This window comes from Cuculus canorus, chromosome 2 (assembly GCF_017976375.1).
Source record: "Cuculus canorus isolate bCucCan1 chromosome 2, bCucCan1.pri, whole genome shotgun sequence".
Taxonomy (NCBI): Eukaryota; Metazoa; Chordata; class Aves; order Cuculiformes; family Cuculidae; genus Cuculus; species Cuculus canorus.
This window is the reverse complement of record NC_071402.1, coordinates 9773304-9794247: the sequence shown is the minus strand read 5'-3', so window position 1 is coordinate 9794247 and position 20944 is coordinate 9773304. Positions and strand designations below refer to the sequence as shown.

General features: G+C 39.5%; 1 protein-coding gene across 1 annotated transcript in view; it reads left to right on the top strand.

The window, feature by feature from the left end:
• The window catches only part of TG (thyroglobulin), a 156279-nt gene that overhangs the window by 70348 nt on the left and 64987 nt on the right, over positions 1–20944 (top strand). The window contains exons 36-40 of the mRNA XM_054060798.1: positions 5781–5915; positions 7040–7204; positions 9274–9496; positions 12832–12925; positions 17276–17435. Coding sequence (XP_053916773.1) covers positions 5781–5915; positions 7040–7204; positions 9274–9496; positions 12832–12925; positions 17276–17435 — 777 coding nt within the window. The remainder of the gene's footprint in view (positions 1–5780; positions 5916–7039; positions 7205–9273; positions 9497–12831; positions 12926–17275; positions 17436–20944) is intronic.

Below are 20944 nucleotides of genomic sequence, written 5' to 3'. Positions count from 1 at the left end.
TACTATTCAAATAGTTTATGCACAGGGGTTTGAGCTGTGGAACTTTTTATGTCTTTGCGATTAAGACTGAAAAAACAAAACAATCTATGAGACACATTACCCAGATTTTTAGAAGGAATACTATTGCTGAAAGCAAACTGCAAAGCTTCTTGTACTTTGTTAAGAGATTTAGGAATTTTATACCTTAATTAGCTAAACTTTGATGAGCATTTGTGTCTTCAGTTTCCTCAATTTTAAATAGGATGGGGCTATCCATCTTAGACTTGGCAGGTGCTAGGCTACAATGGACTTATCTCTGCTAAATGGTTATCTCTGCATGGGACTGCAGATTGTACATAGAAATGTGTGGGGGGTTATATGGGTTCCATTTGCACTCCATCCAGATCAATTAATTCATTTCAAAACCACTGAGGCATATGGATGTAATGATCTATAAGGGTCTTCTGGTTTCTGCCTCCCGTGATCCCCTAATGACTTATAGTTGTTCCCTCAATGCACCACAGAGCAGTGGCTACGGGATTTTCCAATGTGGGAACAAATTTCCCGTTGAGCTATCTCAGCACATGGGGTATTTCCATTCTCAAAAGAGATGCTTATGGTACTACAGGTGCTGATATTACTGACTTTGATGATTATCATTTGTCTTCTTGTTTTCCCACAATACTGAGGATATGTCAGAGAGAACCTAGAATCATAGAATCACTAGGTTGGAAAGGACCCACTGGATCATCGAGTCCAACCATTCCTAACAATCCCTAAACCATGCCCCTCAGCACCTCAAGCACCTTTGTTTCACTTGGGTGTGAAACAAAGACAGTCTTTATATCTAACCTCGGGAACCGATCTACCATGCCCCCATACAGTGTATTGGACCTCTGTCGTAGAATTACTCAGTCTTTGCTCTTAAATCCAATTCTTATTCTGTTTGTAACTATGAGGATTTTAGCCTTTTGAAAACAGCTTATTTTAAACCTGGATAAATATCTGATACGTTTTTAGTATCCTATACCATTTACTATAACTGACACTACTGAAGAAGGGAGAAAGCTTGGATTTAATATGAGCGTAGCAAGATTACCCACTGCTAAAGGCCATAAATAACACACTTGTTAGTTTGGGACATGTTTGTCTGAAGAGTGATTGTACTTATTATGTAGCAGCTTTAAGAAAATGTATCATTTTGAATTACTCAAATTTGAGTGAATGAAGAAAAATTAGAAGAAGTTATGTTTAAGAAAGAGTGTATTTTCTGTAGGTTTGCTCTGAGCTAATGATTTTCTGGTTTTGGATTTTGTTGGTACATGGGAAGGCTATCAGTCTTCATTGGAAAAAAACTCTGAATGCTAGGAACACAAAGTACTGAGTTAAATCCATAAGCATATTTTTTGGCTTGAGTTGGGGCCATTAAATATGGCTCACACATGTCAGAATTAAGATCAAATTTGTCTTTTAAACATAAATTAGGCATACTGAACCCAGAGATCTGATTCACGTACCTCCTGAACCTTATGTTCATCTCAGCTGATATATGTTCCTCCTGAACTTTTATGAGTTTTCTTCTAAATTTAACTTGTTATTTATCTCAATATCCCTATATCAAATGTCAAATTTTCCAGCAAACTCAGAACTGACCTCGCTTTGCTTCCACTGATGTCAGTCATGAAACTTGACTTTATGGAAAGGATTTATTAATGCCATTGCCTGTGAAAATGGGAGGCTGAACTCTGTCTCCAGGAAATCTGTTCCGCTCTTGTGATCCTATAACTTGAGTGGGAGCAGAGTAAGACCAGGGTGAGTCCTTTTGCAAATCAAGTCTAAAACCTTGCCTACCCAAGCAAGAACATCTGGAAGAGGGAGGCTTTCTCTGTGTGGGACATCTATAATTTTGCAATAAAAGTTACAGGGCTGGCTGGATTCGGAGTTCTGTAATTATCCAATCAAAGCATTTGCCAAAATGTGGTTTGGAAAGTCAGAGCTAAACCTATATATAAACCAGAAATATCTTCCAGCCCATCAGGTGCACTATGCATTTTCAGTAAGGCAGTGGCAGTTTGTAGCTTTATGCCTTGTGAGAGCAGTTTCTAGATGAAGCAAGCCTAAATCAGCCATGGAAAGTTCTGGTTTGCCCACAAAATTAAGTGTGTGTGCATGGCTGCAGGCATTGTCAGATTTGCTGCCAGGAGAACGGAAGAAAGAAACTACTAATAGCCAAAATGTCATTTGCAGCTAACTGTTGGCTGGCAATGTCCACAATGGTGCCATCCATGGACAGCTCTAGATTAAAGGGCTTTTCTCTTTCATTGCAATAAGCATTAGTGTTTCTGCATTCATCTTCATCGGGGGTCAGCTAGGCAAAAGGTCAGAAAGGGAAAACACTGGAAGCCTCAGTATACAAATCTGATCTGCGAATATGAATGCTTCATCCAGGACTGAGAATGAAAAAAACCCCATCCCAAACCCCAAAGTAACCCCAAAACCCAGCCCCACGTGCGTAGTGGGATGTTGCAATAGTCACCTCTGTGAGATTCAGGGCAAAGGATAAGAAAAATCAAATGTTATTTAGGTATAAATATATGAACTATGGATGTTTGTATCATGAGTGGTCACAGTTCTGTGCTTAGCATGGTCTGTGAAGTGCTTATTGTGTCTTATAGTATTTAAAATGAACGTTATTAATTTGACTGCATCCCAATTAAAGGGATAAAATAAAATTCTTTTAATATAGAAGTAGGAATTTTAGCTTGTGATCAAATGCAGAATGCATATTATGTATGTTATATGTCAGTGTGGACTTGCAAGCTTAATTTGAGTACTTTCAAAAGATTTCAATAACAATATTATAGATACAGAAGGCCAAATTCAAGTGGTGGAAATGTACAGCCCAGGAATTTATTTTGCTTTTGTGGAATTGTTTTGAATCTCTTTGAATTTCTGAAAGAGCAGAATTTAGCTTTGTAAGAGTGCTTCTGAATGTTTTACCTATGGGCAAATGGAGGCATATGAGGATTATGAGACTTGTCCAAGGTCAGTTACTGGGTCAGCAAAACTACGGGAAGAGCGTCAGTATGGTGAAATTATCTTCTAAAACCACTGATGCACTCAAACTTGTTGACTTACAATGGAATCCGGACAAGGCTCTTTTATGAAAGAACCACAACTAGTAATTTGAAGCTTTGTGTCTGAATCTAGAGAGATTACTTGTTCAGCTATAGGACCCCGGTTACTAGTACTGAACACAGTGCAAGACAGCAACATTGCTCTTACATTTAAATCTAGTTGAAGCCATATTGATTAAAAAGAATATTGATCATATTTCCAGGAAGAAAAAATTAAGAAACAATTGAAAACACAAGCCAGCAAGATATAATCTGGAAAAGTAAAACCTGGGGGATCCAGAAGTGCAGGCAGATGGTCTCTCTGGAGGATATAATAGTTAATTCTACATCACTTACAGAGTTAAATTTATTTTTAAGACTCTTTGTAAATGAATGCTACAAACTGTCACCCTGGATGTAGAAGTTGAAATTTTCTTACGTGGGCCATGCAACAGGTCATATTAGACTGTTTTGAAATAGAGAAAAAGTAGACAACATGAAATGTAGAAATTTCCACATGACTAAAATCACTGTGTTCTTCTAAAACAATTGAATAGTCAGTGCTTAAAGGGAGGAAAAAAATAAGTGCAGTAGGTTTGTTGTACTAGTCAAGCTGTGATTGCAGGTTCATTGCTTCCTTACTATTTCAGACTCTCTCTGCATGTAGTGCTGACGATGACTTTGCTACTCTGTGATGTCAAGTAAGCTTGTGGTCTTTAACATATGACAGTGCAATACCAAATTAACCTTCATTACTAGCGCTAAGGCAACAGCCTTGGCAATGGTGGAGTTGTCTTCTGGGAGATAACCGTTGCTTGAGGTTTACATTTCCTTCGGAAGGATTTACACCGCAAAAGCAAAGACTTTCAGCATCAACTTAAAGCCCTGGGTTGTGGTGAATTATTTGGAATAAAATAATTTTGAAGTCTGATATGGTCATTGCTATTCTCTGCCTATTTGCTTGGGAAAGATGCAACCAGGATAGTCTGTGGTGTGTTTTGGGTTTTCATCAGTTGGACAAGTATGTCAACATTAGGATTTTCAGGTCACAGGGAGGGCACATCACAGCCCTGATTGTATGGATTTCAGATTTCAGCTTCAGATTCAATGTTGAATGGTGTGGTCTTTCTGTGAGGAGGGGAGGGAAGTGGCCATTTTTGCAAGTCACCCATTTCTCCGAAGGCTAAAAGAAATCTTCAATGAAATAAACAGTCACAACTTTTGCATCTGTGTGGTAAATTGACTGAAGCAATAGAGCAAGATCTGCTCACCCGAAATTGCAAGGCAACAGCTGACTCAGCTCTGTCCTCTCCCTACAGTTCCACAGAGACGGTAACACCAACATCTTGTTCAGGACTCGGTGGCCACAGCAAGGCCTTTTTGCTTTTAAAACCTATTGAACTGTTGAAAGGAACTAAAATAATTAAAGGCCTTTTTCCCAAGCCTTTTTTTTTTTTTTGACTTCTGTGTGCAAAATAGAAAGCCTGCTGATATTTTTATCTGCTTGTGTATGAGAAAAGAATGTTTATGGTATTTTTTTAAATCCACTAAGAGACAGAATATTGATGAATATTGGCATCAGTATGTATGTGTATTTATATGCTCACACACGTATAGGCATGGGTACCTGGATACCTGTTTGTGTATATATATATATATATATATAGATGTGTATGTGTGCATATTTGTGTATATGTGTTTATGTGCATATGAAATAGAATTAAATCTGAATTATGTGGCAGTTAAATGACATTAGAAGAGTTGATAGAATTTCATATAATTCCATCTAATTTAAATGATCAAAATAATCCTTGTGACCTTTAAAAAAAATTCTGTATATCTGTGAAAACTGCGTGTATTTCTGTCGGAGTCTGGTTGGTTGCTTGCGAGGGAAGTGAAGACAAAATATAACATTTGTGAAAACCATTGTCTCATTTTCACTTAATCTGTAAGTTCAGGACTGGCTTTCTGAATGTAGATGTATGCAAACAGTATAGATATCTCCATTTCAGCTACTCACATGAGGTCCCCTATACAGAAAACATGGACATCTGTCTCGTGCAATCAGTGGATTCCTGGGGGAATCCTAAAGCAGACATCTAAAGTGGGAAGAAGATGCTGTAAAACTGTTTATTTCTCCTGACAGCAGAAGGAGTCTAGTTTAATTAACTCAGGTGTAGACTTTACCTTGCACGTCACTGAGGTGAAGCCTACCTTAGGAAACCAGCTGCCTTTTTAGAAATAGATATGGATGTCTGCTGGAGGTTCTTGGAATTGCTCAGTCACATGCAGGATCCCCACTTGCTTTCCAAGGAGCTAGTGGCTGTACCTGCTCAGGAACTTGGGTGCAGGAATTATGACCTGTGTCCTTTAAAGTAGTTAGGCCTCTTCAGAAAACTTTTATTTAAATCACTTGGATTTACATGCAAACATGGATGGAGCTGATCCCAGTTTACCTCTTTATTAACTGAATATCTTTGTAAACCTGGTTGTATGTGACCTCTGAGGAAGAGATTGGACCCTCTAGTCAATCAGAAGCCTGTTAATATTACGGCTCGTTTATTCCCTGTTGATGCAAAGGAAGCCTTTCACTGGGGAACTCCCTAGTGATTCTACCTCTATATTTATTCTGAAGTTTTTACTGATTTCTTTAGTTAAATTATTTGTGTGTGGTTCATTTTACAGAGTATTCAGATATATGGCAACCCTTAAATACGTCCTCTGTTCTCATGGATTCATCCATCTCAAACTTTGAAGTTGTACAAGTCAGTAGAGATATATCCAATGACTTTTCCACTGCCAGAGACTTTTGTCTATCCGGTAAGAAATGGTTATTCATAGCTTTACAGAAAATGTTGGCTTCTGAGACTGACCCCCCCCCCCACCCCGATAGTAGCTTCTCCCCTCCCTCCCTACACCCTTTCTTACATAGCTATATTGATTTTAATTGTTTTTAAAGACAACCTAGTGTCTGATTTTGAGAGAAGCAATCTGAAATTATCTTATTGAAGACAGAATGGATATAAAGTGTCAAATGGTGGTTGGGTGATTTTGACATTTCATCGGCGCATAGACCTCTTGCTTGTCCAGACATAGTACCACCTGGAGGATATTGTAATGTCTAATTACAGGCAAAATGTAATTATTTTTTAAAGAACTGTTAAGGGATACTTGTCAAGTGAGACAGATGATAGTCACCTACCGTTATCTAAAGTAACCCCAAAGTGTGGTGCGGGAAGGCAGGTTAACTGAAAGCTGGGATGAATCTGGGCTTGGGCTATAGTAACAACAAAGGAAACTACTTTACTCAAGAGCCTCACTAGACAGCAGAGTTTAGGAAAATCCTCAGGTGCTATGGAGTGGCTGAAATAAAGAAAAGTCAAGTTATTGTTCCCACCTGCTGCAGAAGATGGCCCTTGTAATGATCCCATTTTCTGCTGAAGATGGTCCTCACTTTATGGAGGTGAACACAGTATTTTTTTTTTTCACTCTCCTTTTCTCATATCTTTTTGAAGAAGCCTTTCTAAGGGAAAAGTGTAGGATATCCACCTCTGAGTACAAACTGGAACAAGTGAGAAGATCACTTTTCTTATTCTGAAACCTTACCCTAGGCTCCCTGGGGACTGTTTGAAGTCCGCTGAGCTCTTCAGTACTTCTTTAGAAGATGATTTTATTCTCCTAATGGCTGTGTTACCAGTTCTCTTGCTGTACTACTCTGTTTTAAAGCCAATATAAACTTTGGCTATTCTTGAGAATTCTTTAGCTATTTTGGAGACTGTTCTGGGGGGGTCTGAGGACTTTTATGCCCCACTTTTCTACTTCAGAGCAGAATCCTTGTTGCTTACGACATTGTAAAACCTTTCTATTAAGCATCTTAAGTGTCATAGAAGATACTTTGAACATATATTTTTACCCGCCCTTTTTCTCTGCTTTTCACCTTACAGCTTGTTCAAAGAACCAGTCATGTACAGTGATTACACTGGAAATCCAGCCTTCAGCTATAAGATGTCTTTTCTACCCCGATACACAGATATGCACACATGGTCTGCAAGGGCACAGCTGCTGGATTTTACTCAAAGAGCCAGCTACATATATCTATAGGAGGCAAGGTAAGAACAGGTTAAGGCTACGGAGGAGGGAACTCAACTCTGGTGGCCTATACATGATTCTTTTGATTGAGTGTGAGGAAATCTTCAGTAGGCATGAAGAAGTATGAGTGTCTCCTAGCCAGTTGTCCATTATTGTTTTAGTGAAGTTACAGACAAGTAGGAGGGGAAAATGTTCCCAAATATTTGTCCACAAAAATATGTAAAACCATAAGGTTATCATCTGACATCATCTAGACATTAGGAAGAATTTTTTCACATTGAGAGTGGAGAGGCACTGGAAGAGGTTGCCCAGGGAGGTTGTGGGTGCCCCATCCCTGGAGGTGTTCAAGGACAAGTTGGATGGGCCTTGGGCAACCTGATTTATTGGGATGTCCCTGCCCGTGGCAGAGGTTTTGGAACTATATGATCTTTAAGGTCCCTTCCAACCCTAATGATTCTATGATTCTATGATGTTGAAGCAGGTACAATAAAGGAAGCCTGGACTGTAAAAGAGTTTTTGGAAAGTGCAGAATGTTAAAAACCAACCAAACAAAACCAGCGTGAAAAGCCTAGCTCCTTCCTCTTCATCTGCAGTAAATATTTCTAGAAGTTTTTCCTTATAATTCTGAGAATAACAAAAGACATGTTGAAAACCCACAGTCAACTGACTGTGTTAAGGACTATCTCTGTAGAAAAGAAACAAAAAAACCCAAGCAAAGATCAACTCGTTTTTAAAGAAGTGAAAATTATATATATGAGAGAAATAGAATTTGTGTAGAAAGGTAAAATATCTATTTTTTAGCAATATACATATTTTGAACTCTAAGTGTTTGTTGGCTTTTCCCTTGATTTTTAAAAGATATTACTTTCTTCTTTTTTGTGTAATACTAATTCTTTATTTTATTAGAAGTAATTAGGAACCAGGTTGCAACAAGGGGAAGAGGGAAGAAATATTTCTTTTTCAGCTCACTGAGGTTTCTGTGAAGAACTGACAATCAATGAGAAGCTTCTAGGTTCAAACTTGATGAGAAAAGTGTTTAGCATTATCAAGTGAGGCAAAATCACAGAGTGGGACATCAAAGCTGTACTTATATGTTTGTAAGTTTATGTACAGTTTTGGTTTTAGTCACTTGACTTGACTTAGAATTTTGTTCCTGACTGTCAAATAAATTGTTTTGGGAGAGTAATAGTACCAGGAATCACTTAGCTATGTTTTAAATTAAGTCATTATTGAAAACCCTCATCTTTGGACAGATAGCTAGTGATTCAGACAATCCTTATATTAAAAGGATTAAAAAAACCCCATCGGATCAAACTACAACGCCCTAATATTTCATAATTTCCCAGGAGCAAAAAATAAATTCAGGTAGCAATTATGTTTGGTCTAAAATGTAGAAGCTGGTTCTATGGAAGAAAATGGCCATATTCCAAAGAGAGTGTAAGTCAAGGAGAGTGATGAAGGCCCTCTGGTACCCTAAGTCTGACATTACCTTCTCTGGCATGTAGAAGGCACACATGCCTGATTGAAAGCGAGCAATTGCACTGGTGATTCCCACTTCGAGAACAGCAGTCCCACATGGAACTGCAGGGAATTAAGACATGGGTTGTGCTTATTGCTTCTTATGTCTCACATGATGAAACAGTCACTGGAAAGAGGACTGAAGTGCAAGTCTTTCCTGGGGACAGTCCAAACCAATGAGCTCTGTGGTTGTCTTTCTTCTCTCTGACTCACTATAAATGTTTAAATATTTAACATTGTGCTTTGTAGAGTCAGGGGAGAAGGAGAAGTCTGACAATCTCTCTAACTTTTTATAGAAATGCTAAGATTTATGTTCTAATGTGATGTCTGATCTGGAAGAATTGTTTGAAAAAGGGTTTGGAAAGTTTAATGTTCATATCCAGAGGCTAATATCTAGCACAGTCTGAACTGTTTTATAGGGAGAAGATGACACAAATTTATTTGTGTTTCACTTAAAGAAGTGAATAAGACATTTAAAAGTTTAAAATTAGGGGAAATGGAATTAATTTTCATTTCTGAAATGAAAAACTTGACAAAGCATGTTATTTTTCCTCTGTTCCCCTTTCCATAGATTTATTTCTGCCCATTTCTGGGTCAGATTTAACTCCATCTGTGCACATCCCATCCCATGGAGATCTGATGGGCAAATCCCAGGTGATTCGCATTGGCTCAGAGTGGAGAAATATCAGCCAGTTCCTGGGGATTCCATATGCTGCACCTCCGCTTGCAGAGAGGCGCTTCAGTCCTCCAGAGCCATTTGCTTGGGTAGAAATCTGGAATGCTACTGTAGCTCGGTAAGAAACCTCTTTGATCATCTGCATAAGGGCTTCTTCATCCAAGTGCATGAAAGTAGCTGGAGTGATGACCATAACATTCATGTCCTTTCTTGCAAACAAACCTACAGGGTACAGATACACGTTTGGGACTTTGTTTAGCACAAGGAATAACTTCTCCATCTATTTGTTAATGCATGCAAGCACCTCAAGAAAAAAGAAGGTAGATTGCAGTACATTGCCTTGATTCTATGCATAACTCCCCACTGACTGTCTGCTGTAAATCCATCTTCATTCTGAGTACTTGTAAGTTATCTATAATATTCATACAAGTACATTTTACTCTTGCTGAGACATACATTTGTAGATATTTAATCGAACAGGGGCACTTTAACAGTGATGTAACCAGAAGCTGTGTCTCTTACATAGAAATCCCCTGCCTATTAGTGTCTAGGGGATCAGACTGAAGGACTCAGATAGTCTTTTCTGTACAAAACCTATTAAAAGCCAGATACTTGCTAAATGGCTTGGATGGAAGTACAGAAGTTATAAACGTTTCAGGTAATGCCTTAAGAGGAAAAGAGAACTAGGAACTGTATGGGCTAAATTTCTCCTAAGTCTCTATGTCTAATGTGGGTTGAACCTGGCTCCTGAGGGCTGGACAGACATCACAGTCACTGAGTTTAAATTGGAGGCTCTTTATGTCCAGACCCTTTGTGTGCAAGTTTGTGTTTCATTTAGTCTTACGATATGAATCTTAGTTTTGTTGCTTTGGGGAACCATGGCAAACTGTGAATGTGTATTTTGTAGTTAAAGAAAAGAGGGTTTGATGATACTACTTAAAATATCTGCACTGTGGAACCTGTTAGGACAGTGCATTTTTTTGTTTGTTTTTTTTAAATCCATTGTAAATAGGAATTTAGCAACAACAAGAAACAGGGTGTGAAAGTGGAATATTTTTCATAGTGTCCTTGGTCCATGTAATAAAAGCCAACTATTAAGCACATGAAACCCCACTGAGCGAGTGATGCTGCACATGTACAGAGGAGATTGACACACAAGAGCTGGTACCTGATCACATTCCTGTCTATGAAAAGCAAACTGTTTCCTGGCAGACATGAGGAGCTGCAAGGAAAAATAAGAAAAAAGAGGAGGTGCAAAACATTCAGAAGCAGAGAGAGTGGTGGAAGGACGTGGTGAACATTCTGTAGGAGGATTTGCAGAAATCAGGGCTGAGAGCTGAGGTTTAGTGACCTGAGAGCTTTCAAGGCAGCCTGAGGCTACAGATTTAGAGACCTATCAACTCTGTGGAAGCTGTTTGGTCCTTCCATTACTCTGTGTGTGTCTCCAGATGTTTCTAGCAAAGCCTGTGATGAACTGAGTAAAAAGAGATGAAGTGTTGTCTTGAGGAATTGAAAGAGCATCTGGCCTTTGATAGTCTCATCCTTCAGGTTGCACCTGATTTGTGGAGGTGATAACAGCACAGGAGCCATGCAGCTTCACGTACATTGAAGAGATCTGGTGAGATGTGGCTTTTTGTTTCCTCAGGTGCACAGTGATGTTAGGTTAGCATACACACCATCAGATCTTTGTGTGTGCAGCCACAGCATGGTGTCTGCTAGGACTTTGGTAAAACCCATCTGCCTCTGTGGCCTCTCTTTGAGGACCTGTTGTTGAGCTGCCTGGCTGAGATTTTCAAAGCAGTTTAGGGATGTTAGCTTATCTGCTGAATTCTCAGTGCTTCCTCGGGTTGGTGAAAAACTTAGACATAATCTTCTGTTAATCATTTAAGGTTAAAAAAAAGAATTTTTGGAGTTTAGCATCTTGAAAGTGCATTTGTAGAATCAGAAGGACCACAGTCTCTGTATAAATATGTTGATAACTACTATTACTAGGACTCTACTTTGGTGTTGCACAATATTTGTATATAAGAAATTTACATTAGTGCAGTACCATTACTGACAGAAGAGAAATATTTATCAGTCTGGACATGATAAAAGACTCTCCATCAGAAAAAAAAAAACAAACAACCAACTGAAAAACCCTCCAAAACCTCCTCTGGTTGTTGTGGAGCCTGCAGCAGCTGGAGGAGCTGTGGACTTGCCTCAGCAGGTGGCAGCCTTTCTGCAGAGTTGATCTTGGTGTAAGGAGATCCGGGGAGTTGGAGGAGCTGGGAATCTTGATGAGATACTAGAAAAATCATGGGTGATGGTTCCTGCTGCCCTATTGAAGGCTGCACGATTAATAGCATTAGACCTATTGTTCGGGCTGAATTCCTACCTGGGAATTTGTATTTTGCCTACCTAAAATGGCTTGAGCAGTTTTGGTTGGAGATTACGTGCTTCTCTATGTTGGTGTGAAAGCTTTTGAGTGATACTGATGTCTTAGGAACCTTCCTTATGGAAAAATTTTGTAGAATTGCATTAAAGTTCATCCTTTACCTTGCAGTTTTCTATTGAGTTCGTCAAAATTTCAAATTTTATAAAGGCATTAAAAATGATAGTAAGATCTCAGAGAAGTATTTCTAAGTTATCTTTACCATAGCCTCTTAGCTTTTTCCATAATAATTTATGATGCTTTTCTCTAACTCATGTGATGTAAATATGGCTGTGAAGTAGAAGGAACTGGCCTCAAAATAGCTTCTATCTGAACTGCAAAGGTCGTCCACTTGATTCTTGTTGTGAAGAGATCTCGAGCATATGAATCTCATACAGAAGATGGCCAGAAAATCATTTTCTGTATGTGGCTGGCTGCATTCCTCTTGAAAGTTTGATTTTAACATTGCTGGGTGCTGCTAATGGTCTGCTATGATGCTTAGAGTGAAAAGATGTTAAAAATGCATTAGAATTTTAAGTTTAACATATTTTCCCACAGGCCATTAGAAATTAAAATAAATATAAATAAATGTAGCCCACAGACTGTAATAAAATAAAAAGAATAACTGACATTTCAGCAAAAGAATGGATTGCATAGGTGTGCAGGCAATAGCAGGGGGAGACCTGTGCCCTAGACCTGCAGTCCTGCTCCTCTTGCATCTGGTGCTAATTTTGTGCAGTTTATGTAAAACCTGAGTTTTTCTGAAGACTTGTTTTCAAGTTCTAATCTCTTCCACCTGAGGCAGGTTTTCTGAGGGAAAGATTCTAGACATGAAAATTCAGTGTGTTTTTTGCATTTGTATGTGTGTATACAAACCAACATTTTGTTATTAAGGTATAGGTGGTCATAGTTCTAAATGTGATTGAGATCAACAGATTTAAAGGTTTTATAAGGTTAGTGCATCAAAATATAGGGACATAGCAGCAGTGGAAAAAGCATACAAGCCTTCTTATTGTAATTTTCTCACTCTATGTCTCTAGGGCTGGTTGTTGGCAGCCAGGAGATGGAGAGGCTCCATCATATTCTGTCAGTGAAGACTGCCTGTATCTGAACGTCTTTGTTCCTGCCACCACTGTAAGTCGAATTTCTTTTTGTAGCTTTTCTAGGTACTAATTGGCATGAATGACTGTTTTTCATGTGGTATACACAAAACCCTGCAAGGTTAAATTAGGCACTGTGCTGTTTGTTCTGGTGAAGGACTATTCTCTACAGGTCTTCAGGGAGCCTGTTGGGTAACAGGGAGAGAGGCAAATTAAAAAGCTAGAAATCAGAAAGAGAAAAAAGGAAACCAAACACAAGAGGAAAGTGGCAGCAAAGGGGGAGAAATTAAGGACAGAAATGTCAGTGTCCCTGAAACGAGACCATTTGGCCAGGAGACGATAGTGCATTACAACATGTCACATCAACACTTACCACCAGAGTGGCAGCAGATGAGGTTTTTTTCACCCTTGTCTTTACTTTTCCCTTGTTGCCATCTGTGGGAGCTGTTGAGTAATGACAGTTGCAAGAAATGGTAGATTTGTGCCTAACCCACAGAGCATAAAAATAGATTTTTTAAAGATCACTGGGCCAATGGTACAATCTGAGAAACCGTCATTTGAAAGTTCTTGAATTTCTTATTCTAAACATCTATAAGATAAAGCTTTAAGTTAGAGCCAAGCTTAGATGGCTCTCCAGACCTCTAGGGGGCTGTGTGTAAAGATGCTGAATAACATATTAATCCTATCAAAGAGTGGGCCCAGAGCACAGGGACAGAGTCTTTATTTCTGCAGTACTGGTGATTTTGAGAAAGGGATGGTGGGGTTATGATAGAAATTTGTGAGTCTGTCATGATGCCTGTCTGGAAAAAGCTGGTCTAGCTTTCTGACAGCAGCACACAGAGTCCCTTGCAGGTCCTTTTAATCACCAGAAAGACCAGCAGTCTGTTTTTTCCCTGCAGCATTAGACAGTCACTTTGCCTTGAGAGCAGTCTTTGATTGAAAACATCAGGTCACTGTCCCAGGCAGTTTGCCATCTCACCCCGAGTGATGCATTCAAGATAACTTATTTGCAAGCATTGTATTTTCTACCATCTGATAGACTAAACTGGCCTGTCTTTTCACCTTATCAGTACCAAGAACTGAATCCATCCTGTCCTTTGTAAGGTAGAAGTAGCTCCAGTCAAGTCAATCAGTTTCACATGCATAACTCTATCCTAAGAGAGAACCAAAACTTCTGTTTTTTAGCAGAAGTAGATGAGAGAAGAAAGCATGGCATTTCCCGCTCCCTTCCCCAACGCTTTTTTTTTTTTTTTTTTGACAATCTCTATTTTTTACTCACACATAGAGTTATATTTATATCTATTCAGCCCATGGAAACTTAAATGAGGTAGTAAATACTAAATACAAAAATCTTCTGGAGACCAGCAGATGCAGAGGTCATTCAGGTGCATTTTGAGCTTGAAAAAGAGCATGTTGTGGGGACTTCTGTCTGCCACTGAAGGACTTTTTATATGTCAACCAGTGAAGAAGGTGAATGACATCACCTCATTTTGCTTCCATAGCTACGTGTACCACACAACTCTCCAAACAAAACTGGCACTTCAGAGAGATTTTTTTCCACATCTAGCTACTACTATCTATCACATAAACAAAGCAAAAATGTGTTTCAACTTGATTTGTAAAGGGTTCAAATGTAAGATCAAGAGTTGAAACTCTGCACTAAATAAGAATAGAAAGCGTACCCTCTCTCCTTTTCTCCCTTCCCCTGCGTGTGTTATTTCCATCCTTATTGAATCAACCTTGTTGCAATCAATTCTTTACAGAGCAGTATTATATGACAGTGAAAGCACTTGAGATTGTCTGGCTTACATCTATCCCTGTCAAGTAGCTCATTAAATGTTTTACAGAAGGATGATGAAGATAATTCTGAATATTATAAAACCTTTCAGACTTCCAGCTGACTTGCAGCTCCCTAGTTGGATAGTGAACATCTCTCTTCCTTAAGGGTTTACACATGGGACTTATGCCCCTACAGTTGAGACCAAGGCAGAACTACTGGGGTCCTCTTGACAGCTCTTTTGCCTTACAGATTTAATTCAGTGATTCACTGATTTAGAGAGCAAGGCTTGGGTGCAATTCACTTGTATTCAAAACAGATTACCCAGCAATTAACATATAGTTAAAAATTAATTGGCCACCAAATATATTGTAGATAGATGTGTGATATGAAATACCTCATATTGTGAGGCATAGTTCAATTATAGGATGAAAATATTCATGCTATGCTCTTAAAAATGTCTAACAAGAAACAGAAAGGCCATTATATTAAACAGCCTTCATATCAAATATCTGATTCAATGAGCTCTGATATTGAAATCCTTTGGGAATAAAACCCAGATTATTTTTCATGATAGTTTGCTTTAACATAGGAGAGGAGTCTGTGTTTTCTTGATGCAGCCTAGAAATGGGAATGCTACATCAGGACACTTAGTGCTAGGCATAGCTAGCCCCAGTCCTAGATCTTCCCCTGGATTGCTCAATAGCTGTTGCAGCAAGCTTTGTTTTGCTGGTTTTGACTTTTATCTCCCACATTCGCTTTTCTTAAGCTTTTCATCACTAGACCGTTGAGTAAAGTTGCTGAGCATAAGTTGTAACACTTCTCACAGGGCAGTTGGAGGTCATGGTGAACGCAGGCTGTGGACACGTGAAAAATGCTTGGTGTGAACCTCAGGCTTAACCTTCCTCAGCTAAGGGAACAGAGCAGAGTCAACATCATATTTAATACTGTCTTAGCTGACGAGGCTCAGTGTTGTATTTTGGAATGAATTTCTATCCGAAAACAGATTTGTTTTTTTTTTTTTTTCTTTTCTCTGCCTCCGTCTCTCTGTGTGCTGTGTGTGGTGCAGAAAAGGGAACCAGGGACATGTGAATTAGGCAATTTCTATTCAGGACCAAAAGTTCCTGAAAGAGCAACATGTTTCAGTGTTTGCAAGTTCTGGGGTTTTCTTGGTAAGATTGTGGTGATTCTTCAGATAGATAAACAAGGAATGCACACTAGTAGGACAAACTAAGGGCAGCTTGCCTTGAGGGGAGTTTGCCTTCTATCCTGTAATTTTTCAGGAGTCTGCAACCAACAATTCTCTGCTGCTTTTCCTCTACAGTTAGTTGCATTTTTGATGCAGACATCCTTTGCCAGAGCACATGGCACTGTTGTGTTTAGCTAAACTCAATCCAGAAAATAACAGCAACAGAGCCCAATGCCCTCTAGCTGCAGGGAAAAACAAATCCCAGATGTATTTTGATGCTGATGCTGGGGCCACCAGCCCTTCTTTGAAAAACACTAGCAGCTGCCAAAGCAGAAAGCAGAACAGGTGGGTGTGTGATGTGCTGCTGAGTAGAGGAGAGAGGACCCTCAGTTAGGATAGTCCCAAAGTGGGACTTTAAGGTTGCAAGTACTGGAAAATTAAGGTTACACTTCAGAAAAACATTTCTAGCATTGGAATGGCTTATTCTGGCAGGAAGAAAAAAAAAAGGCAAAACCCCAAACCAAACCCTTCATATATTTCACCGGTATTTCTTCTGATTGTCATCTACACAGAGCTATAATCTGCTGGTAAATACTGAAGTCTCCCAGGCAGTTCTGCTTTTGTGCTGCTCATGTTGCAGCAGCCTGGCTGCAGCCCTGCTGTGTGTGCAGAGAGGGTCCACACAGATGGGGTGGTGTTCTGGGGAAAAAAAAAGCCTCAATTTCTGAGCAAAATTTAGTGTCTCTCTACAAGAAGTCCTAGCAGCCCATTTTAGTCCTGTTGGGCTCTCTCAAAGGCAGACACCCTCTGTGCTTCGTCAGAGGTGAGTCTCTCCCACTCAGAGACAAAGTCCTTTCATCAGGACTCATGTATATATGTAGCAGGGGGTTGAAGGAGCAATGAAGAGCTCTTGCCAAGTGAGATTTTTTGAGACTAGGCAGTGTTTAAGAGCTGAAGAGTAGAGAGTACGAAGCAGCCCTACACAGCTATTGAGTTAGTGCTGCTCAAGATAAAGCAAGCCAACAAGCCTTTTCCTTCTCCTTTTTCCCACTTGTTTGAACTTTTCCCACGTGTTTTTGTAAAGCAGACATCGCAGCAAAGACAAGCTCTCCACGTGCTCAATGACCAAGTTAGCAGGATGGGTCTGACTAGAGCTAACTTGGTAGAGTTGTTGACCAGTGGAACACAGTGGTGGCATTAAATCATCTTTGTACTGGAAATAGTGTGCTCTTTAGTGGTTGAAAATTTAGCCCTAATATTGCAGACAGATGGCTGGATAGATTCTCCCTCATTATAGTTAGAGTTAAAGAGCTATGAATGGCTTAGATAATGTTAGTGGGGATGATGCTTGTGTTCTCATCAGTGACCTACAAGAGCAGTTGGCTGCAAGAATATAAACCTGGTTGTTGTCATGGCAGGTCAAAAACATGCCAGTGCTGCTATTCTTCCACAACGGAGGGAGTTGCAGTGTTGAGACGGGAAAGATGACCATAGATGGATCATATATTGCTGCCATCAGTAATGCGATTGTCGTGACAGCAAACTACCGGGTTGGTGTTTTTGGCTTCCTTAGTACTGGTAAGTCATGGATTTCTAGAATAAACACAATTATGGACTAAACTGCATTCTGCAACACTTCTGTTTCTAATATATATTTTTAAAGGTTAGTTACTTTTAAATTTAAGAAACCTGTATCTTTCACTGGCTTTGGGGAGAAAAATGGCAAAGAGGGAGGTCTTGATCTGAAGAGAAAGAGGAGAGACTGGAGGCAAGGGATAAGAACAAACAAACCCCAAGCGTCTATAGCGAAGCACTGGGTAGACTTCTGTTTACAGATGAAATTGTGGATATTGGATTTTGCAGACAAACATGAGGCTAGGTTAGGCATTAAAATTCCTGCTAACCTCAGTAGACTGTCATGGTTTTCAACATGTCCAACTTCCAGGTGTTCCATTTGTGGTTTTTTTCTAATGCTTGATTGTGCCCATGTCAAAATGGGGAAGAGGCAGAGAGAATAACTGCAGGTTAATGGTAAGAAGGATGTGAAAAAACAGAAAGTATGATGCAAAGATAGTTTGTTGGTTCCTCAGTAATTCGGCCTGGCTTCTCTAAAGGACTTGCCATGTTTAATTTGAATTCCGTTAGCCGCTCTTACTGTCCCGGACATGACTGAAATTTGCATGTTCTCTGCATCCATTCCCCACATACTATTGTAAAGGACACTTTCATTTCCCTACTGCCTCCTAAGACAAATTGCCATTAAAAATTATACAAATTCTTATTACATACAGGAATTTATGTTCTGCAAATAGGCATGTAGACATTAAAATGCACATTCATGTCTCCTTGCTCATCTTTGGGATTATTTTTTTTTTTAATTTGGCTTTTTATCAAATTTGCCTGTTTAAGCAAGTAGTGGACATTTTTCTTTCTACCATCTTTCAGTTCTGGCTGGGGCAGGGGAACTTAAGGTAGAGAAGCATGGAGAGAAAATTGCAACAACTGCAAATGGAGCTCTGGCTCCACCAGTCTGGTCGCAATGCTTGCTTTCTCTAGTGCACATTTCAGTAACTTCATAACATTTAGGACACCATATTTGCCATCCTTGCAAATACCAGACCTTTGTACTGTGCCTAATGATTCTTTTGAGTATTTACTGCTAGTGACACTGAGTGGATTTTGCCTGGTTTGGGTTTATAGCTATGGCTATTGGTTATTGTTTCCCTTCTCTGTTTTACTGTTTTATTTAAAGCTCACTCCTAGTAAAGACTGTTTTTCATTCAGTAGCAAGAGAGCTAGTGCTATGAACTCCTTAATCGTTTAGATAAGAAGCTGGTAACAGGTATATCTGGAGAAAGAGGTACTGTTTTCTTCAGTGCAAACAGGATACTTATGAAAGTGATACCATGGCTTCATTTTGGCTAGAGCCAAATGCAGCGTGGATACATGCTGTGTGAGCTTCCATTACGCAGCGCTGCCCACACATTACCCACCAACACCCTTCAGCCCTGTGAATCTCACCTAGGTTTCTTCCTGAGTGGAAACTGCTATCTGGGCTGAATATTGTATAGCAGCAGTTATATGATGGTCAATAATTTAGAGATTAGGAAAATTCTCCAGCCTGTTTTTCATAGGGATATGCCCTCATGTCCCCAAAAGTCAATGTATGAACTGAATGTACCAAATTTGTACTTCTGCAAACCTCCAGACGAGGGTTGTACACTACAGATAAGGAGTGTTCAGGGTCTTTCTTCTCTGTACTGTGGAACTTCCTGTGCGGGCTATCTTTGTTGTCCATCAGGGAAAACCTGTAGTTCCAGAGGGAACTGTAGCAAGTAGGAAAAGCTCTTTGTCAGAGTTCTTAGAGCAAGCTAAGCCCCACAATATTGGGAAGCCCTATACATTCATTCAATGCCACACTCGTGTCACCTTTATATTCCTTTAGTCCATTTTGGGGTGACAACCTGTATGTCTGTACCAGGCTCCCTGTCAGCATGTTTTTTCAGTCATACCTATTCTGTTGAGTAATGCACTTACTGCAAGGCCTGTTCTTTGGCCCATCACCTCTGAATCCTTCTGTACATGACCAGTAGCCACTGGATATTTTTAAGGAATGTTATCAAGCTGGGTAAAATACAGCATTTTTCTCAAGGCTCAAATGATATTTCAGGGACATTTCCACTATTACAGAAGGCTTTGGACAAATCCTGAATTTGGAATTTTTGCCATCAGTTTCAAAGGGGGCAGGATCTTACCCTTAGGATTGTGGGAACATTAGCTGCAGGACTGTTGGAAGGCTCTGAATTTGCAAACAAAGGTTATGATCTTGTGAGCAATATCAGTTTCATTGTTCAGCTAGAGAGCAGTGTTGAATCCTCTAAACCTGAGTTGTTATTAATTGCAAAACTATTAATGAAGATGTTAAATGGAGGTTTTAGGGGAGGAAGGGTAGTGAAAACCATAGATTTCCTTATTTGTTAGTTTTGCAGTTGTTTTGATCTCTCATTGACAGGTCTTTTACAAGCATTAAAAGAGCTCTTCTCCCAAGCATATAGGATGTTTACTTTGACTTGGTATCATCCATTAATGTTGCAAATAGTGATGCACATTCTTACTAGTGCCTTCAACTCTGTCTTTGCACCCAGAAAAGTTAAGGTGAATGATATGAATGGAAGAATATGGAGAAAACAGTCATGTTTCTAGGCCTGGTTCTTTTAAGAGTCCATGGAGTCATATAAAATTGGGTGATTTTCAAGCTTAGATTTAACACTATTTTTATTCTCCTGTTTAGTAATAAATGAAGTGCATATGCTTGTCATTATTTACTTCCTTCCGGACACCATTTTTTTTTTCATTCTCCTGTGGTCCCCAGGAATGTGATCTTTCCCTGCAAAAAGACAGCTTATGAGATTTATATCCAGACCTATCACTCAAGTAGTGGAAAAGATTGCTGGCAAACACGTTTCCTTTGGTCTAGCTACTGTGAATGTCCATGCATATTTCTGTTCACCAGTGTTGTACGTTTCACAACCTGCCTGTGGTTTTTGCCAGGGCAGAAGGAACTGGTTATATTTCCCTCCTCAGTCTAGTTGTTTAATATACTGGTTGCAATGCACATAGTGTGGCTACAACTTTTACATGGATTTCACTTCCTCTGGGAGGTCTCAAGAGGCATGCAGCAAGCACTTGAATCCTTTTTAACAGCTTAGAATGAGTTTGCTGCTGAATTGAGAATCCTGGGAAGTAGTTATGGTGTGCAGAAAAAAAATCCAAGAAAACTCTGAAAACTATAGAAGAGAGGTTTCGAGTTTTTTTCCTCCGTTGCTTCACTGGTGTGACTTGGCCTGACCATCTGAAACGATGGCTATAGGCGGAAGGTAGTAGTTTCTGGGGCAATTTAATTCTTGCCTGACCCACTGAAAGAGCACTTGTAGTGATGGCTGTTGTGATGTGGATATCTGTGAGATTTGCAAGGCTATAAATAATTTGGCCTCCTCTATGTTCTGTTCCACTGCTGAAATCAGTCTCTGATATCTCAGAAACTCATTACAGTAGGCATGTGGATGTCTACTACAGGATGGATGCTT